The sequence below is a fragment of the Symphalangus syndactylus genome, chromosome 21 (genome assembly GCF_028878055.3).
Source record: "Symphalangus syndactylus isolate Jambi chromosome 21, NHGRI_mSymSyn1-v2.1_pri, whole genome shotgun sequence".
Lineage (NCBI taxonomy): Eukaryota > Metazoa > Chordata > Mammalia > Primates > Hylobatidae > Symphalangus > Symphalangus syndactylus.
In genome coordinates, this window is record NC_072443.2 from 55,542,688 (window position 1) to 55,559,267 (window position 16,580).

Consider the following 16,580-nt stretch of genomic DNA (forward strand, 5'->3'; position numbering starts at 1 on the left):
AGACACTGTGTTGGGTGCCCGTGACCGAGGCGAGGCCCCTGCTCTTGGGCTCCACTGTGGCACAGGAGCTGGACAGGAACAAGTTAGCAATGCAGAGGCAGTTGACTTCCAGAAAGTGATGCAAACTCTAGGGATTCTAAAAATTGGGGAAAGAAATAGGGCGGCTACGGGAGGCAACAGCATTGGGTAACGCTGGTTGGGAAGACCTCTTTAAGGTGGCATTAGAGCTGGCTGTTCCAGGAAGAGGCAACAGCTGATGCAAAGGCTGCCGAGTGTGTGAGATGGAAAGGAAGGCCTGGAAGAGGTACCAAAGAGGTAAGAGGGAGGAGGCGACATCAAGGGCCACTGAGCATTTGATGCTCCACTGAGCTTCCTGGAAAGCTCAGCAAAAGTGGGAATGGGACAGATTGCATGGGAATCACCAGATGAAAAAGTAGGGTGCCTGATTCCATGAGGAGTTTTAAGTCTGGATAACACAGAGTCCGTTTTAGTGAAAGGAGCCCAAGGGCTGGTCTCCTGTGCTCTTCTGGCCCCTGGCCCACTGTGCCCTCCAGTGGCTTTCTGTCCCTGAAGCAGGAAACTTGAGTGTGTGTCAGGTACTGTCCCTGTGTCGTCGAAAAGTGACAGTTTGCTTTGCTGAAGGGCATTCTTCCCGGTTCCTCTTCTGCACTGCTCAGAAGTTTCCCTTGAAGGGACAAGTGAGGGCCGGATGGGGGAGCCCTGGCCACGGGGTCGACTCCTCTGTGCAGGAACCATGTGCCCTGGGGCAGCGGCTTCCCTACGCTGAGTGTCTTCCCTCCGCTGAGCATCTTGTCCTTGCTGAGAAGTGGGGTAGCGAAACCCCTTGGGAGAGCAGAAGCTGCTGTGAGGTGGGATGAGGGCATGGGGGTCCCCAGCACACATAGTAGATGGGCACATGTTAGTAGAATCCCCTCCATTGGGTCCCAGGAAACTTTTCGACTGGGCCTGGCAACAGTTCCATCCCAGAAAGAAGAATGACCCACGGTAAGTCTGGGGACGAGGAAGAGTAGCCCCAGGTCCATGTGCATCCCCCTGGGGGAGGAACTGCCAGGGGCTCTGGTGAACAAATGCAGAGCCCATTACTGCCTTCCTGAAGTCCCTTCGCCCCCAACACACACAGGTTTGGGCAGGAGGTCTCAGGAAAACAGGGTGGCTGCCTGGTCTGCGAGGTCCGGAGCCAGCAGGTGAGAAGGCCTTGCGGGGAGCTCTAGGCCTGAGCTGGAGGTCCTCGTGCTTGTGCCGCCCACAAGGTACAGTGAGGGAAGAAAGGCTTCCTAGATCCCAGCCTCGGGCCTCTTATCGGCCCCAGGGGCTTTCTAAGCTCCACTCACAACCCAAAAAATAGAAACTTTCTGCTTACAGTTGTGGAAGTGAGGTCATTTCTTGGATGGCGTTCAGTGACAGGGCGAGAGAGAAAACAGACTCCGGCCTGGGATTGGAAAAGTCATTTTGATCTGCTCCCCCAAGCCCCCCCAGCTCTTCTCCTCCACCCAGCCTGCTGGGACCACCCAGAGCCAGGCAGCACGCATGGGCGTGCAAGGCCCTGCGTGGCCCTGAGCCAGTCTCCCTGGTGCAGGCTGCAGCCTTCGATTTGCTGGATGTCTGTTTGGCATTATTTCAGTTCTGCGCCTGCGGCTGCCTGCTCTCCTTGACAGACCCCTTGCTCCTCGAGGGCAAGGACCTCCATGCCTCCCATTCCACCTCCAGGTGTGACGTGATGCCCAGCATGTAGTGGGCATCTGGGACCATACAGGCAGGTGTAGCGCTTTGCCTGGCTCCTAGCCCCACATCACATGCCCGCGCCACCCCAGCACCCCAAGAGGCCTGGCTTGGCAGAGAAGCCAATTCCTTATCTTGGCCGCAGGAGTATGTTCATCGTCCACTCAGGAGCAAGGTGCAGGGAGCGGCCCTCAGGGCCCTCCTTGGTCATGGGTGCCTCAGGAATTCAGGAGGTCTGTGTGTCCCACTGAAGCGCCTGGGGTTCACCCCGCCCCCTCCCTGCATGTAGCCCAGCCCTCACAGGAACGAGCCGTGCAGGCCAGACGAGCCATCAGGAATGGCAGTGCTCATGAGGGAAAGCCAGCTCCAGAGCCTGGAGGCCTCTTGAGTATGTGTTGAGTCTCTTCTCTGGGCCACAGTTTGCCCATCTGTAGAGCAAGGGAGCTTGGGGGCTTTACAAACTGTAAATCCCTTCCCAGAATGCAGCTGAGGGTCCTTCCAGCCCAGCTGCCCCCGTGCTTGGCATGTGTCAGCCCTTGGCCTCTGTCTCCCAGGCTCACCACAGTCATAGGAGGCAGGTCCCAGTGCTACCCCATTTAATAGATGAGGAAACCGAGGAACCACATGGGCTCAGTGCTTACTCTGGGTCACCCAGCTACCAAGGGGGCATAGCCTGGATTAGAACTCAGGCACCTGGCCTCGAAGCCTGCTTCTCAGTGCAGCAAACCCCATAGGTCTCCCTGAAACTCAGTGACCCCTCTGGCCACAAGAGCTGCCTGGTTGGTGCTGTGGAAAGAAAATGAGTCCAGAAGCCTGTGGGCCTTGCTAGGATATTTAGCCTGTCTCTTGAACTGTGCATACTTCTTCCAGGGTCTCCAAATGGGTTTCGTTAGATGGCATACCTCAAGATGCACCAGGGCCAGGGGCTTCTGTGACCCAAGACACTGGGGACACTCAACATAGTGTATCTCACTGCCTTTTAAAGTTTCTGAGGCCCTGCATGTTGGCTCATGCCTGTAATCCCAGCACTTTGGGAGGCCGAGGCCCGTGGATCACCTGAGGTCAGGAGTTCAAGACCAGCCTGGCCAACATGGTGAAACCCCGTCTCTACTAAAAATACAAAAATTAGTTGGGCATGGTGGTGGGTGTCTGTAATCCCATCTACTCGGGAGGTTGAGGCAGGAAGATCGTCTGAACCCAGGAGGCGGAGGTTGCAGTGAACTGAGATCGCTCCATTGCACTCCAGCCTAGGCGACAGAGCGAGACTCTGTCTCAAAAAAAAAAAAAAAAAAAAAGGTCTGAGAGAGGAAAAACATGGTTGCACTCATTTTAACTTGGTGCTTCTCTATCCAGTTTGATGTCGGGACTCATATTTTGCATAAGCCCACCAGCATCCCTCAGCAGTTGCTTTGACCAACTTTGGAACCTTCCCAGGTCACACAGCCACGTGGCTAGGAAGTGGGAAGGAGTTTGGTAGATGTTGTACTGTGCCTACATGCAGGGCTGTTCTCATTCTCCTCTCCCACGCCCAGGTGGAGATGCTAGAACGAAAGTATGGGGGGCGCCTGGTAACCCGCCATGCGGCCCGCACCATCCAGACGGCGTTTCGCCAGTACCAGATGAACAAGAACTTCGAGCGCTTGCGCAGCTCCATGTCAGAGAACCGCATGTCACGCCGGATTGTGCTGTCCAACATGAGGATGCAGTTCTCCTTTGAGGGGCCTGAGAAAGTGCACAGCTCCTACTTCGAGGGGAAGCAGGTCTCAGTGACTAACGACGGCTCCCAGCTGGGAGCCCTGGTGCCCCCTGAGTGTGGTGACCTCAGCGAGCCGACCACCCTCAAGTCTCCGGCCCCCTCCAGCGACTTTGCAGACGCCATCACCGAGCTGGAGGATGCCTTCTCTAGGCAAGTGAAATCACTGGCCGAGTCCATCGACGATGCCCTCAACTGCCGCAGCCTGCACACTGAAGAGGCACCGGCCCTGGATGCGGCGCGGGCCCGGGACACCGAACCCCAGACAGCCCTGCACAGCATGGACCACCACAAACTGGACGAGATGACGGCCTCGTACAGTGATGTCACCCTGTACATCGATGAGGAGGAGCTGTCGCCCCCTCTGCCCCTCTCGCAGGCAGGGGACCGGCCGTCCAGCACCGAGTCGGACCTGCGGCTACGGGCTGGGGGCGCAGCTCCAGACTACTGGGCCCTGGCCCACAAAGAGGACAAGGCCGACACGGACACGAGCTGCCGGAGCACGCCGTCGCTGGAGCGGCAGGAGCAGCGGCTGCGGGTGGAGCATCTCCCGCTGCTCACCATCGAGCCACCGAGCGACAGCTCTGTGGACCTCAGTGACCGCTCGGAGCGGGGCTCGCTCAAGAGGCAGAGTGCTTACGAGCGCAGCCTCGGCGGGCAGCAGGGCAGCCCCAAGCATGGTCCCCACAGCGGCGCCCCTAAGAGCCTCCCCCGGGAGGAGCCTGAGTTGCGGCCCCGGCCCCCCAGGCCCCTGGACAGCCACTTGGCCATCAATGGTTCGGCCAACCGGCAGAGCAAGTCTGAGTCAGACTACTCAGATGGTGACAATGACAGCATCAACAGCACATCCAACTCCAACGACACCATCAACTGCAGCTCCGAGTCGTCGTCCCGTGACAGCCTGCGGGAGCAGACGCTCAGCAAGCAGACCTACCACAAGGAGGCCCGCAACAGCTGGGACTCGCCTGCCTTTAGCAACGATGTCATCCGCAAGAGGCACTACCGCATCGGCCTGAACCTCTTCAACAAGTGAGTACCATGGGTGACCCTTCAGGGTGGGCAGCTGTGGCTTGCTGGGCCTCGGCGGGTGGGCATGGCTGCATCCTTCCAAGCACGGAGCTTGAGGTCCAACATGGCCTATGAGCATAGGAAGCTGCCACACAAGGTCAGTGGCTAGGACGGTGCTAGCCTGTGCGCTGAGGCCCAGCCCCTCCTGGGACTGCTGGTGGGGACAGCAACACACACAGGCTGAGCAGGGGCAGAATGGGAGCTTTCTGTGCTGAAGCAACTTGAGTCCCAGGCCCTTCCGTCCCATCACCCCCAAGTCCACCATAGCGAGTGGAGTATGTTGGGCCATGCCCTGCCCAACTTTGGATGTCAGGCCTAGGGGTGATGTGGGACACAAAGGCCTTTGAGCAGGGGTATGACCAGTTGTGTCAGTGGGGGGGCAGGGGCAGACAGGTGAGACCCAGGGCTGTGTCTTGTGGGGGACGGCAGGCCAGACCTGAGGCCATGTCTGGGGGTAGGAGTGCTCAGGGGCAGTTGCTGGCCAGACCCAGAACCGTGTCCTGGACGGAAGGAACTCAGACAGATGCAGGCCAGACCCAGGGCTGTGTCTGGGGGTCTTGGGGAGATGCATGAGTTGGGTTCATGGAGTGGCTGCTCCCCAAGGGGGTCCTGGAAAGGTGCCGTCGACCATCCTGAGAGCAGATCCAAGGAGCGATGGGTATTTAAAGCAGACTATTCTTAGCACAGCCAAAAATAGCAAGAGGAAGGGGAGGAGGGCTGAGCACTTGGCCTGGGGGATGTGCAGGCTCCTGTCCAACCTGAGATTTCTCGTTATTTCCACTCCCTGGGCCACTGGGATTTGACCTCATCAGATGCTGGCCTGGCACCAACTCCCCTGGGCTGGTGGTTCCTGACACACATCCAGGGAGCCAGGGGCAGACGACAGTTTTCCCAGAAGGTCAAACTAGGGTGTTGAATGGCGCAGTGGGACCTGGCCACCTCAAAGCCAGTGCCTGAGCTGAGTCCCTGTTCTCTCTGCCCCCTGTTCTCTCCTAGACTGGGGGAGATGGTGCTTTTGAACCATTCCGGGGACACATGGAAGCACTATCTTGGGGTGTCAGAGAGGCCTGTCTCAGGAAGAGCCTCTGGGGAATGGTGCATTCACTTGGGGCAGTGGCTTACTGGTTTGCTTAGCTAAGAACAAAGAGTCTTGGACATCTCACATCTACCAGGATGCTCTCTCCTGAGCCTGTGATCTGCCTGTGGCTTGCTGCAGAGTACGGCTGCTCTCACTGCTGCACAGGCCACGGCCAGAGCAATGCTCTGGACAGGGGAGGGTTGCGTCCTGCTGGCCCACCTGACACGGTCCCTGAAGTCTGTCCCCACTGCTCCTGGGCACAGCCCAGCTCCAGGATCATCTCTCGACCCAGGCCCATGTTCCCTAGAGGGGAGGCTGGGATAACCAGTGGTCCCTGCAGAGTGGACAGGTGGAGGCCAGCAGTGGGGAGACAGGAAACCAGGAAAAACCACCTCCCTCAACCAGCCAGCTTTGGTCTGTGTAGATTCTTTCTTATTCAGTTAACTTTTAATTATCTGTGTAGCACGTGAATACATTCTTCACAGAAAATGCATGCCTTGCAGCTCAGGATAACATCCTCTTGGACTCAGCATGTTGCAGTCTCTCCTTCCAGACTTTTTTCCTGTGCATTTGTGTGCACTCCTGGGAACTCTAGACAGCCATGGTTAAGAACACAGCTTGGGGCTTCGGCTGCCTGGCTTTAAATCCTGGCTGTCCCGTGTCCTATCTCTATGTCCTTGGGCAGCATAACCCCCCGTCCCACAGTGGCTGCATCTGTGAAATGGGCTGATGCCAGGGGCACCCTCCTCCCAGGGCGGTGAGGGTGAAGCGTTGGTCTGTGTGAAGTGCTGAGAGCAGGACGTGGCACAGGATAGGGCCTTACTATGTATTAGCTGCTACTATTGGATCCTTGCTGACATCACTCAGGGCCTGGGACTGTGACATTGTCTTATGAGGGTATCGCTGGGCTCTATACACAGGCTACCTTGCTCCTGCTGAGTGGTAGTCCCCGCTGTGCCTGTAGGTTATTTGGCCAGTTGCTTCTAGCTTTTCATAACTAGCACTAGTGTGACAGTGGTTGTGATCCTTACACACACGCCCGGCAGGCCTCTAGATCAGATGGCTGGAAGTGGAATTGCTGGGTCTTAGCTAGGCACGTTTTTAGTTGAAGTAGGAACTGCCCTTTCCCTTCCCTTTCTCTGGCCCTGTGCCTGTGTACCACCTCCACTTCTCTCCCTGCGGGGTGGTATGTCCCGGCCTTTCCAGCCTCCAGCACAGCTCTCAGTTCCCACCCCTTCCCAGCAATAAAGCAGTGAGCATTCCTGGCACAGGCCTCTGTCTGGGGGGACGCCCCCTTTAAGGGAATCATATACCAAAGTGGGAGAGCCAGCAGCAAGCGGGGAGGAAGAACAGAAACGAAGCTTGAGAAAGTGGTGTGGGTTGGTGGGGAGGGCATCCCAGGGGCTGCCGAGGTCTACCAGGCGTCCAGATGTTCCTCTTACTGCCGCTTACTCCCACCCAGCCCAGCTGACAGCCACACAGCTGATCTGGCTGGCGGTGCTGCGGGAGGGCGGGGGTGCAGGAGCCAGAGGCAGGAGGGTTTCAGCCCTGGCTCTGCCACCTATCAGCTGCGGGACCTGGGGCAACTCCCTGAACTCTCTGAGCCTCACTGCCTGCACCTGGAACATATTTGTGCAGTGGATGGCAGCTGTTGTGGTCAGCGAGGGCTTCTGTGTCCAGAGTGAGTGCCAAGGGAAGGGAGCTTCCAGGGCTGGGCTTTAGGAAGACCCAAACAGGCATTGTGATGGGCCAAGCAGGCAGAAATAATGAGAATAGCTAATCCTTCCATGTGCTGACGGTGCGCCAGGCGCGGTTCCCAGGGCCTATCACATGCTAATGCACGTTCCCCTGTGCAGTGGGTGAGCTGAGTCTCACACAGTTGGTAGGTGACTAGGGACATCACAGCCTGGCCACTTGGCTCCTGAACACATCCTCTTAAAATCCATGATGTAGGAACTGCTACCACAGGTATAGCCCTGGGCTCCCTACCTCCTCACTGGGTGACAGATCTGTAAACTGGGTCCAGGAGGCAGAGCCACACCATTTGTGGGAGGCCATGCAGCCCTGCAGCACGTGGAGCTGGGGCAGGTGCCCAGCAGGGACCTCACTGAGTCTGTCACCTCCACATTGGAACCCCACTGCAGCGTCTCGTGCTCCTGTACCTGGTACACACCCTCAGGGGTACATGCCTGGCCATGTCCACTTTCTCTCTGTCACATTCCTCCCTGGAATGAGCCCAGGTGACCTTGTCACAGGTGAGCCATGCCAGACCTCTCCCACCTCTGCAAGAGCATCCTTGGCCCCAGAGCTGCTTCATGATGACACGGGCACCCTCAAAAAGGAGTGAGAAGCTTGTCTCTGAGAAACATGTACACAGGGCTTGGGTGGCCACCTGGTGTGACAGTGTGGTTGGACTACTTGGCTAGGAGCTTTTCACAGGGGCCTCTGAGGCCCTTCCAGCACAGGGCCCTGTACCTGGAGGCAGCCCCCTTCTGTGAACCTGTCCTCCCCTACACTCAGCGCCCAGCCCCTGGGGCCCAGCAGCCTCGGGTCCCATCTACCTGCTAGAGCTACTGCAGAAGGGAGGCAGGGGATGCTGTCGCTGGAATCCTGCAGGGAGTATGGCTGTTTCACCCTTCCAGCGCCCCCAGGGGGCCATTCCCCTCCACCTGTGGGAACAGGGCTCAGAGAGTGCCCTTGATCTGCACGCTCCAGCTCTGTGCCCCTTGTGTTTAATGTGTCTGCTGTCATTGATAAAAATAGCAGTGAGCAGAGCCAGCCTGTGCAGAGCCTGGACCAAGCACCAGGCCCCATGCCGAACACCTTCCGCCTATTGTCTCACTGAATCCCCACAGCCATCCTGGGAAGCGTAGGTGCAGGCAGCCAGGCTGAGAGCCCAGGCCCAAGCTCAAGGCCACACACCAGAAGTGCTGGGCCCAGAGGATGTGCAGTGCTGCTCCTGTAGCCTGTGGTGCTGATGGTGTAAAGGATGGGCTCTCTTAGGAGCACTTTGAGCTGGGTCTTTGGAGGTTGGGACCCCCCTCCCCTAGACACAGGCCACTGTGGCCTGTGGCCCTTGATGCTACCCACAGCCCAGGATCCCGAGCCCTAGCCTGGGTCTGAGGTGGCTGGTGCTGAGTCTCGGAGAAGAAGACAGTGCCAAGGGAAGCCCTGCAGGGGGTGCTTGCACTTCAGAGGGTGATTCTCCTGCCTTCTCTCTGGGATCGATACCAGGGAAGCCACTTGGGTTCACGCTACCAGAAAGTGCGGTGTAAAAGTCAGAGCTGGATGGAGCAGGCAGCCTCTGGAGGTGGTGAGCTTGCTGGCCCTGGCAGTGTAGGAAAGGCTGGAAGTGGCACCTCTCTGCAGGACCCTCGGAGGACTTGAGTCTGGGTTGCTGCATTGGAAGGGCATATCCAGGTGTGCAGGGACTCACTGAATGCTGAATTTGGTGAGTCTATCCTCACCCCCGCAAGCAGTTAACAGTTACCAGGGCTCAGACCTCTGACCACGGAGATCCTCGGGCACTCCAAACCCTGTGTTGGTCTCTGCGTTAATCATGGCCTTCTCTGTTGCATGTGACAGGAACTCTATCAAACTGGGTTAAGCAAAGAGGCTTTACTGGTTCATGGACCTGAAAAGTCCCGGGTATTTCTTGGCTCCATCTACCTCAGGGTTGGCCCTGCCCTTTGCCAGATCCTCCTTGACCCAGGGCAGGAGGGCTGTCAGAGAACCCCAGGCCTGTAGTCCGACCTCAAGGCAACCCCAGTGTGAGGAAGAGAGATTCTCCTCACCTCATCGGCTCCTTCTGGCTCTCGTGCCTCTCCCTGAACCACTTACTTGGGCAAGCAGGATGCAGGGCTCTGACTGGCCTGGAGCAGAGAGTAGAATCTGCCCACTGGGTCTTAGGGCCTGAGCTGGAGGGTAGGCTGGGAAACATGGAGGCTGAAGCTAGGTGCTTGGGCATCCATCCACTTCCACATCTCTTAGGCATCCTGAACAGTTAAAAAGGACTGGAGCCAGGCACAGTGGCACATGCCTGTGGTCCCAGCTGCTTGGGAGGCTGAGGCGGGAGGATCACTTGAAACTAGAAGTTTGAGGCCAGTCTAGGCAACATAGTGAGACCCGTGTCTTAGAGAAAGAGAACCCTTTTCTGGATCTTGCACACCCCTGCTGGGAAAATATCAGGGTAAGCACTTAGTGCTTGGCTCCAGCAGGTAGGTGTTCCCCACGTGCAATCCACAACCTTGCAGCGGCTCTTCCTCAGAGCCTCACAACAGCTCACTCTTCCCACCAGCAGCTCAGCTTGCAGCTGAAAGACAATGAGAGATGTGTGTGCAGGAAGTGACTGGTGCAATCTGTGCTCACCTGTCACACTTGAATCTGAATCGGCATCTGATGTGAGGAAAAGCTGGCTCAGCCAGCTTTAGGGGAGGCAGCTATGGCCAGACCTGGGAGCATACAGCAGGGATGGAGCCAGGAGGCTTCAACTACACTGCCTGCTGGGGCATTTTAGGGGGCAGCAGGGCCGGGGGTACAGAGGTAGGTCAGGTATAAATGGTGAGAATGTTGCAGGCAGCACCTGTTAATGCTGGGTCCTTACAGGGTGGAACCAAGAAGAGCTAAAGAAAGAGTAATGGATATACACAGAGGCACTGTGGGGATGGGGTGACTGCAGAGTTGGACGGAGTGGACTTTCAGCAGCAGGAAGGGCATTCGGAGGGTAGAGGGAATTTTTAGGGACTTCTGGGGCAGAAGCATGGATTATAAGTCCCAGCACCCTTCATCTTGCTGGGCAACCTGGACCCAGTTTTTTGACCCTTCTGTGCCCCCATTTTGTTACCTGTCAAGGCTTTTGCATTGGCCATTCCCTCCACCAGGGACCCTCTTCCTGGCGCTCTGCCCAGGCTCAATGCCATCGCATCAGGGTGGGCTTTCCTGCCCGTCTTTCTGCCCCTTCCAGCTGAAGTCGATGCCGTCCCAGCTTTCTGTGGCATCACCCTGGTTGAGTTCTTCTAGCCCGGGCCTCTCCTTCCAGCTGTGAAGCCTGAAATGGTTTCTGAGGCCTGTGGCATGGTAATTTACGAGTACGAACTCATGAATTCTTCACAGTAACTGTTGTGTGAACTGTTGTCATCCCCATTATACAGAGACACAGAAAGGCTAAGTTACTCACCCTGGGTTGCCCAGCCAGAAGTGGAGCTGAGACAGAAGTGTGGGCTTCTGGCTCTCCCAGCCATGCCCCTGATGCTTGTACTGTAGCATATTTCTGTATTCTTGGACTTTATCTCCTTCTGTATCCCTCTCTAACTAGAAAGAATGTTTTTTGAGGATGGGGACCATAACTGTGCTAACATAGCACCTAGCCAGGGTAGGTGCTCGATAAATGTTTGTGGAATGAATGAAGGAGGTGGGTGTCCATAGGGGACCTCACAGCTTCCCCCTTGAAGTGACACAGACCCCTCAGCTCACAGTTCAGTGGCTGAAGCATGTCCTGCTGCGAGAGGAGGTGGTGGGGGTCCAAGCCCACACCAAAGGCCCACCTTCGGCCTGTGTGATGCTTGGCAGACCTCGTGGAGCTCTGTGAGGCAGGGCACAGGTGGATGGAGAACTCGCCACCCAGCAGGGCCACCAAGGACAGATTGGGGAAGGAAAGGCTTCATTACACGGGCTAGGAGTAGGGGAGGGTAGCAAAGTCCCAATGGCAGGGGATTCCCAGCAGTAAATGCCCAGTGCCCCGGCCGTCTGCTGTCAGGGAGGCTGTTGAGGGCCTGTCACTCCTGCAGGGAGCTTTTCGGAGACTCCCAGCCCCACCTGGGAGCCGGCCCTGACTGTCCAGCTGCAGCTCCTCCCCAGTTCCCCTCAGGTCAGTGGCGAGCTCCTCATCACTGGCCCAGGCCCCCTCACTGAGCATCCTCACTTCTGCGGTATCCCCTTGAGGCCTGCCGGGTGGAATCCATCCCCTGCACTAGGTTCAGGCTAAAAGCTGATGCCATCCTGGGCTCACTGCTCCTTGTCCTTCTTGCTCCTATCTCCACTGCCCCCACCTCAGCCACCCCCACCCAGATCCATCAGCAAATATTGACACCTCTGCCCTCAGACTGCGTCCTCAACCCAGCCCCCTCCCACCTCTGCTGCAGCATGGCCAGGTGCCCACAGGAGCCCCTCACTCAGCTGCCAGCTGGGCCCTGGCCCACAATCTCCCCAGCATGGCATCGCTCGTGTGGACTTAGGACCCCCATCACCACCCTCTTCACCACACACTGGGGCTTCTCAGCCCACTCGGGAGAAAGCCAGACCCCTCTCCATGGCCTGCTGCACGTGCGGTCTGCCCACTGGCCCACTGCCCCCTTCGCCTTCCCCCAGGGTCCCTGTGCTCAACCCTGGAATAGCCTCTCAGGTCTCCCCACCCACCTCAGCGCCTTTGTCCTCACTGTCACCTCTTCCCAGAAAATTGCCTGATCCCTCAGTCTCTGTCCCTTGCCCCCTGCCCAGACTAGGCCTCTCAGCTGTACCCACAGGGGCCCATGGCCTACTCCCAGCCAGTGTTCACCAAGACGTGCCTGGCCCAGCAGACACATGGTGTTCACCTAATCCTGAAGAGCCCGCATGCCCGCTTCCCACAGCACCTTCCCCTCTTCCCTCTGTGCTCTGAGCACCTCCAGGGCCGAGGAGCCTTGTCCTGGAAGTCCCTGGATGTGGCACATCAACACCAGAGGGTGGATGGGGGCAAAAAAAGAGCAGCCGCTGCCCGGGGAAGTGACAGAAGGCGGGACCTGGCTGGGCCTGGACCTGGTCACTGCAGCAGTGGCCTGGAGGGACCAGACAGCCTGGGTGGAGTCAGAGCATGCACCTGTGTGGGGAAGGGACCAGGCAGCAGGGGGTGGGGGTAGCCCAGTCCAGCTCCCCCAGTCACTGCCATGGAGGCCAGGGAGCATAGGCCCAGGGATGCCAGAAGGTCTGATTTTTCAGAAGCCAGAAATCCAGATTTTTTGTGCACTCTTCCAGTTTTTAAATATTGGTAACTAACTAGAATTCTTTTTGTTAACAGCGTGTGGGCCAAAGAAAACCCAACTGTAGGTGAGCCATGGCAACCCCTTACCTGGAAGCTGAGGGAGGGAGAGAAGGGTGTGGGCTGGTGCTGGCATGGAGCAGGATGGTGAGGACCCAGAATCTGCTCTGGCCTTGGCTGTAGAGGCCTGGGGCATTGGAGCAGTTCTTGTTTGGAGACCCCTGAATCATAGCGAGGCATGTGATCTTGTGAACAGTGAAACCCTGGTCCTTCTATCCTGGGTCCCTGGAACAGGTAGGGACCCGGGCCACTCCATTACCACTTCTGTGCCAGGACCAAGCTGGCTGGTGTCTGCTCCCTGCCACACTCCTGGGGACAAGCTTAGGGGTGTGGCCATCCTGGGATAAAAATAGCAGGGTCACCTTGCAGCCAGGAGGCTTCCTTTCACTTGCACGTGGAAATGCAGTGTCTGTAGGGCACTGCTGTCAGCCGGGAACTGTGCAGGTTATGGGGCAGGTGGACACCGGCTTTCGTGTCCATTCCCCCCACCCAGGGGACAGAAGAATGCTGACTTCTACCTGCTGGGGCAAGGGGTGAGGCCTGGCCCCCCAGTTAGTGGATGACCCGGCCGATTACACCCCAGCACAGGTTCTGGGTATGCCATGAGGCAAGGGGGCCCAAGCCACACTGGGCTCCTCATGGACTCTTGAGGAAGCACGTGTCCCTGGAGGGTGTCCCCAACCACTTGACAGCCCTCGGTGATTCTGAGGACTCAGGCCAAGGGGACATGGAGCCAGTCTGGCCTGATGGCTCCATACAGCTCCCTGAGTGGCCTGGCAAACTCCACAGAGGACACCCATCCTCCAGGGTCACATATGTGGCCATTTTCAAAGCCCTCTCACACCAGCCTGTCTCCCTTTTTTTTTTTTTTTGACATGGAGTCTTGCTCTGTCGCCCAGGCTGGAGTGCAGTGGTACAACCTCGGCTCACTATAACCTGTGCCTCCTGAGTTCAAATGATTCTCCTGCCTCAGCCTCCCAAGTAGCTGGGATTACAGGTATGAGCCACCATGCCTGGCTAATTTTGGATTTTTAGTAGAGATGGGGTTTCACCATGTTGTCCAGGCTGGTCTGGAACTCCTGACCTCACGTGATCCACCTTCTTCAGCTTCCTGAAGTGCTGGAATTACAGGTGTGAGCTACCACTCCTGGTCCAATCTCTCCCTTTGACCACCAAGACCACCCTGCCAGGTCAGCCAAGCAAGAGACCTACCACAAGATGGGCAGGACATCTGAGGCCCGAAGGGAGAAGGGGCCTGCCAGGGCTCACACGGCCGGAGTGCCGCAGTGGGGCAGGGCCTGCTCCCAGGGCTGGTGTGAGCAGCAAGGTCAGTGCCATGTCCCCGCAGCCTGCCTGGCCCTACAGACACCTGGCCAGGTGCAGACCTGGTGTGCTCTGGCCTGGCGCTAGGCCCCATCAGCCCACGACACATGTGTCCCATGCGCATCCCTGCCCAGGCCTGGTTCTGCACACACCTTGGGCACCAAGAAGCTTGAGCCAGCGGAATGACCCATGCGCTGGGGGTCTGGTCTCCAGTGGACACACTCAGCCCTGCAGGGCCAGCCTTGCCACTGGTGCTGTGACCTCCAGCTAGAAACGCTGCCTTCCTCCACCTTCATCACTCTCCCATGTATTGGGACTCGGCATAGAAACCTTTCATGGTGCTTACTGAGTGCGTCGTTGCAGGCATCTGACTACTTCCTCAGTGTTTACAGCAGGGGAAGCCAGGACCCCTGGAAGGTTATATAACGGCTGTCGGGCTCCCGAGTCTGCTGGGCTCCCGAGCACCGCAGGTAACCAGAGTGCTGAGCTCCTGGAGTGGGAATTGAGGGAATTAGTGTGCACAGGGCGCCTCAACAGCGGTGGCACGGAGCGATTTCTCCCCGCCGGTGCTGTGGTTGCTGTCCTTTATTACCCGTTGGCAGGCGGAGGGTTCCAATCTGCTCAGAAGTGCAGCCTGGCATGGCGGCTTTCACATTGAGGGGAGCAGGGAGTTGGGCTGGACAGGGAACCCAGTTCTGAATGTGTGTGCGGGAGTCTGGGGCCAGTGCCGGGCAGCCGAGAACGGGCTGTAGGCAGGGCAGGGGAGTGATGGTCCAGCTCCAGCTCCCACAGAAGCACCCCTGCAGTCAGCCCAGCCCATTCTTTGTACAAGGTCTGGGTGAGTCTAGGTGAAGGCGTTTGTACCAGGTCCCCCACATTTGGGTTTTGGGACAGGGCAGGATGCCTGGAGCCCAGGGTCTTCTGGTGCCAGCCTGGGCTCTTGAGTTCCCACCCAGGCAGGAGATGGAACTAGAGACCCCTGAATGCCTACAGGGATGAGGGCCGGTGCAAGTGGGCAGGGAGGGAGAACGTCGACCGTCCACTGAGCGGAGATCCCCTCCAGGTGCCTGGCCAGCAGCCGGGCAGCTGGGGCTGAGTGTGCCTTTCGTCCTACCCCAGGAAGCCTGAGAAGGGAGTCCAGTATCTCATCGAGCGTGGCTTTGTGCCCGACACGCCCGTCGGGGTGGCCCACTTCCTGCTGCAGCGCAAGGGCCTCAGCCGGCAGATGATTGGAGAGTTCCTGGGCAACCGGCAGAAGCAGTTCAACCGCGACGTGCTCGAGTGAGTTCTGTGTGGGCATGGGGGTCGGACCTGATTCCACACGCGCCGTTATGCACCCTGTGTTACACATGGGCACACACAGGGCCAGGCCTACCCTACTTGCTGGGACATGTGGTGGGCCCCCCCTTCTCTCTTCATAACTCCTAGACACACACATGCAGATGCCCCACATCTGCCCAGCACGCAGGTGGGCACCTGCCCTCCAACACACCATCCCACATGCGGACCCTACTGCCTGTCCTCCCACACTCTGGCATGCACCCTTGGCCCCTCCCTCCCCTCTATCCCTAAGCACGGTTGATCCAACCCAGCACCAAGCATCACAGCCCTCAGTGACCCACGTTCCTGCAGCCTTTCATGGCAGGGCTGGCAGGAGCAGGCAGCTGGATGTCAGAGCCCCTTCCCCTGGCCTGGCTGTTGTCCTCCTGCATGGACTGCATGCCCTGTCTGCTCCTGACTCACCCCTGGGGAGAGTGGTGGGGAGCCAGATCAAGTGACCTGCCTCCCCGTGGGCAGCCCGTGCCACACTCTGCCCCTGCCTCATTCTCCCGGCTGGGATATTTGGGTTGTACGTCCTGCCCCCACCTCCTGATTCCACAGCTCCCCTCAGCTCAGAGAGCTGGTGAGCATAGCACTCTCAGCTACTTGAAAGCCTGCAGAAAAATGGGTTCCCAACTCCCTGAGCCAGAACGGTGGGCCAGGAAGAGCATAGAGCAGGGTGAAGTGCTGGCCATCCAGGGGCAGTCCCTTCTAGCCACCCAGCCCTGCCCATGAGCAGCTGAGGGGACCAACGAGGGCTGGGGAGCAGGTGCCCGGGAGCAGCAGCCCCTAGAGCACGAGGCCTCACGTTCCCTGGGGCTGGCCAGTGCACCTGTCATCTCTGCTGCTTCTCCCTAGGAGGCAGCGGGTGCCGTCGCCCTTTTTGTCTCATGGGTGGGGAAACCAAGGCTCAGAGTGGGAGGGGCTGGCCTGGGCGGGGGGGCACAAACCCCCATACACGTGGACTCACATACACAGGCACTCATGTAGTCCCCGCCCCACACCCAGGAGGCTAAGTGTGGCCAGCACATGGCAGGCACCAGCAGAATATCTGTGCCCTTGGTTGGCCAAGCATGCACAGGCCAGGCATCTTTCTCTCTGCTCAGCACCTGGAGAAGCCTGCTGTATCGTTAGGGTGACTACTGCCCCCTCCCCTCTTTGAAGCAGGCATGAGGAAGGATCCAGGGGAAAGCCCATGAGCTCCTTGGTAAATGTCCAGCTCCCAC

At 58.2% G+C, this 16,580-nt stretch overlaps 1 protein-coding gene across 27 annotated transcripts in view; it reads left to right on the forward strand.

Annotated features, from left to right (window-relative positions):
• The window catches only part of IQSEC1 (IQ motif and Sec7 domain ArfGEF 1), a 401,591-nt gene that overhangs the window by 359,008 nt on the left and 26,003 nt on the right, over nt 1-16,580 (forward strand). For all 27 annotated transcript variants that reach the window (XM_055259256.2, XM_055259257.2, XM_055259263.2 and 24 more), the window contains 2 exons: nt 3,273-4,522; nt 15,154-15,315. In XM_055259256.2, the coding sequence (XP_055115231.2) occupies nt 3,273-4,522; nt 15,154-15,315 (1,412 nt within the window). The remainder of the gene's footprint in view (nt 1-3,272; nt 4,523-15,153; nt 15,316-16,580) is intronic.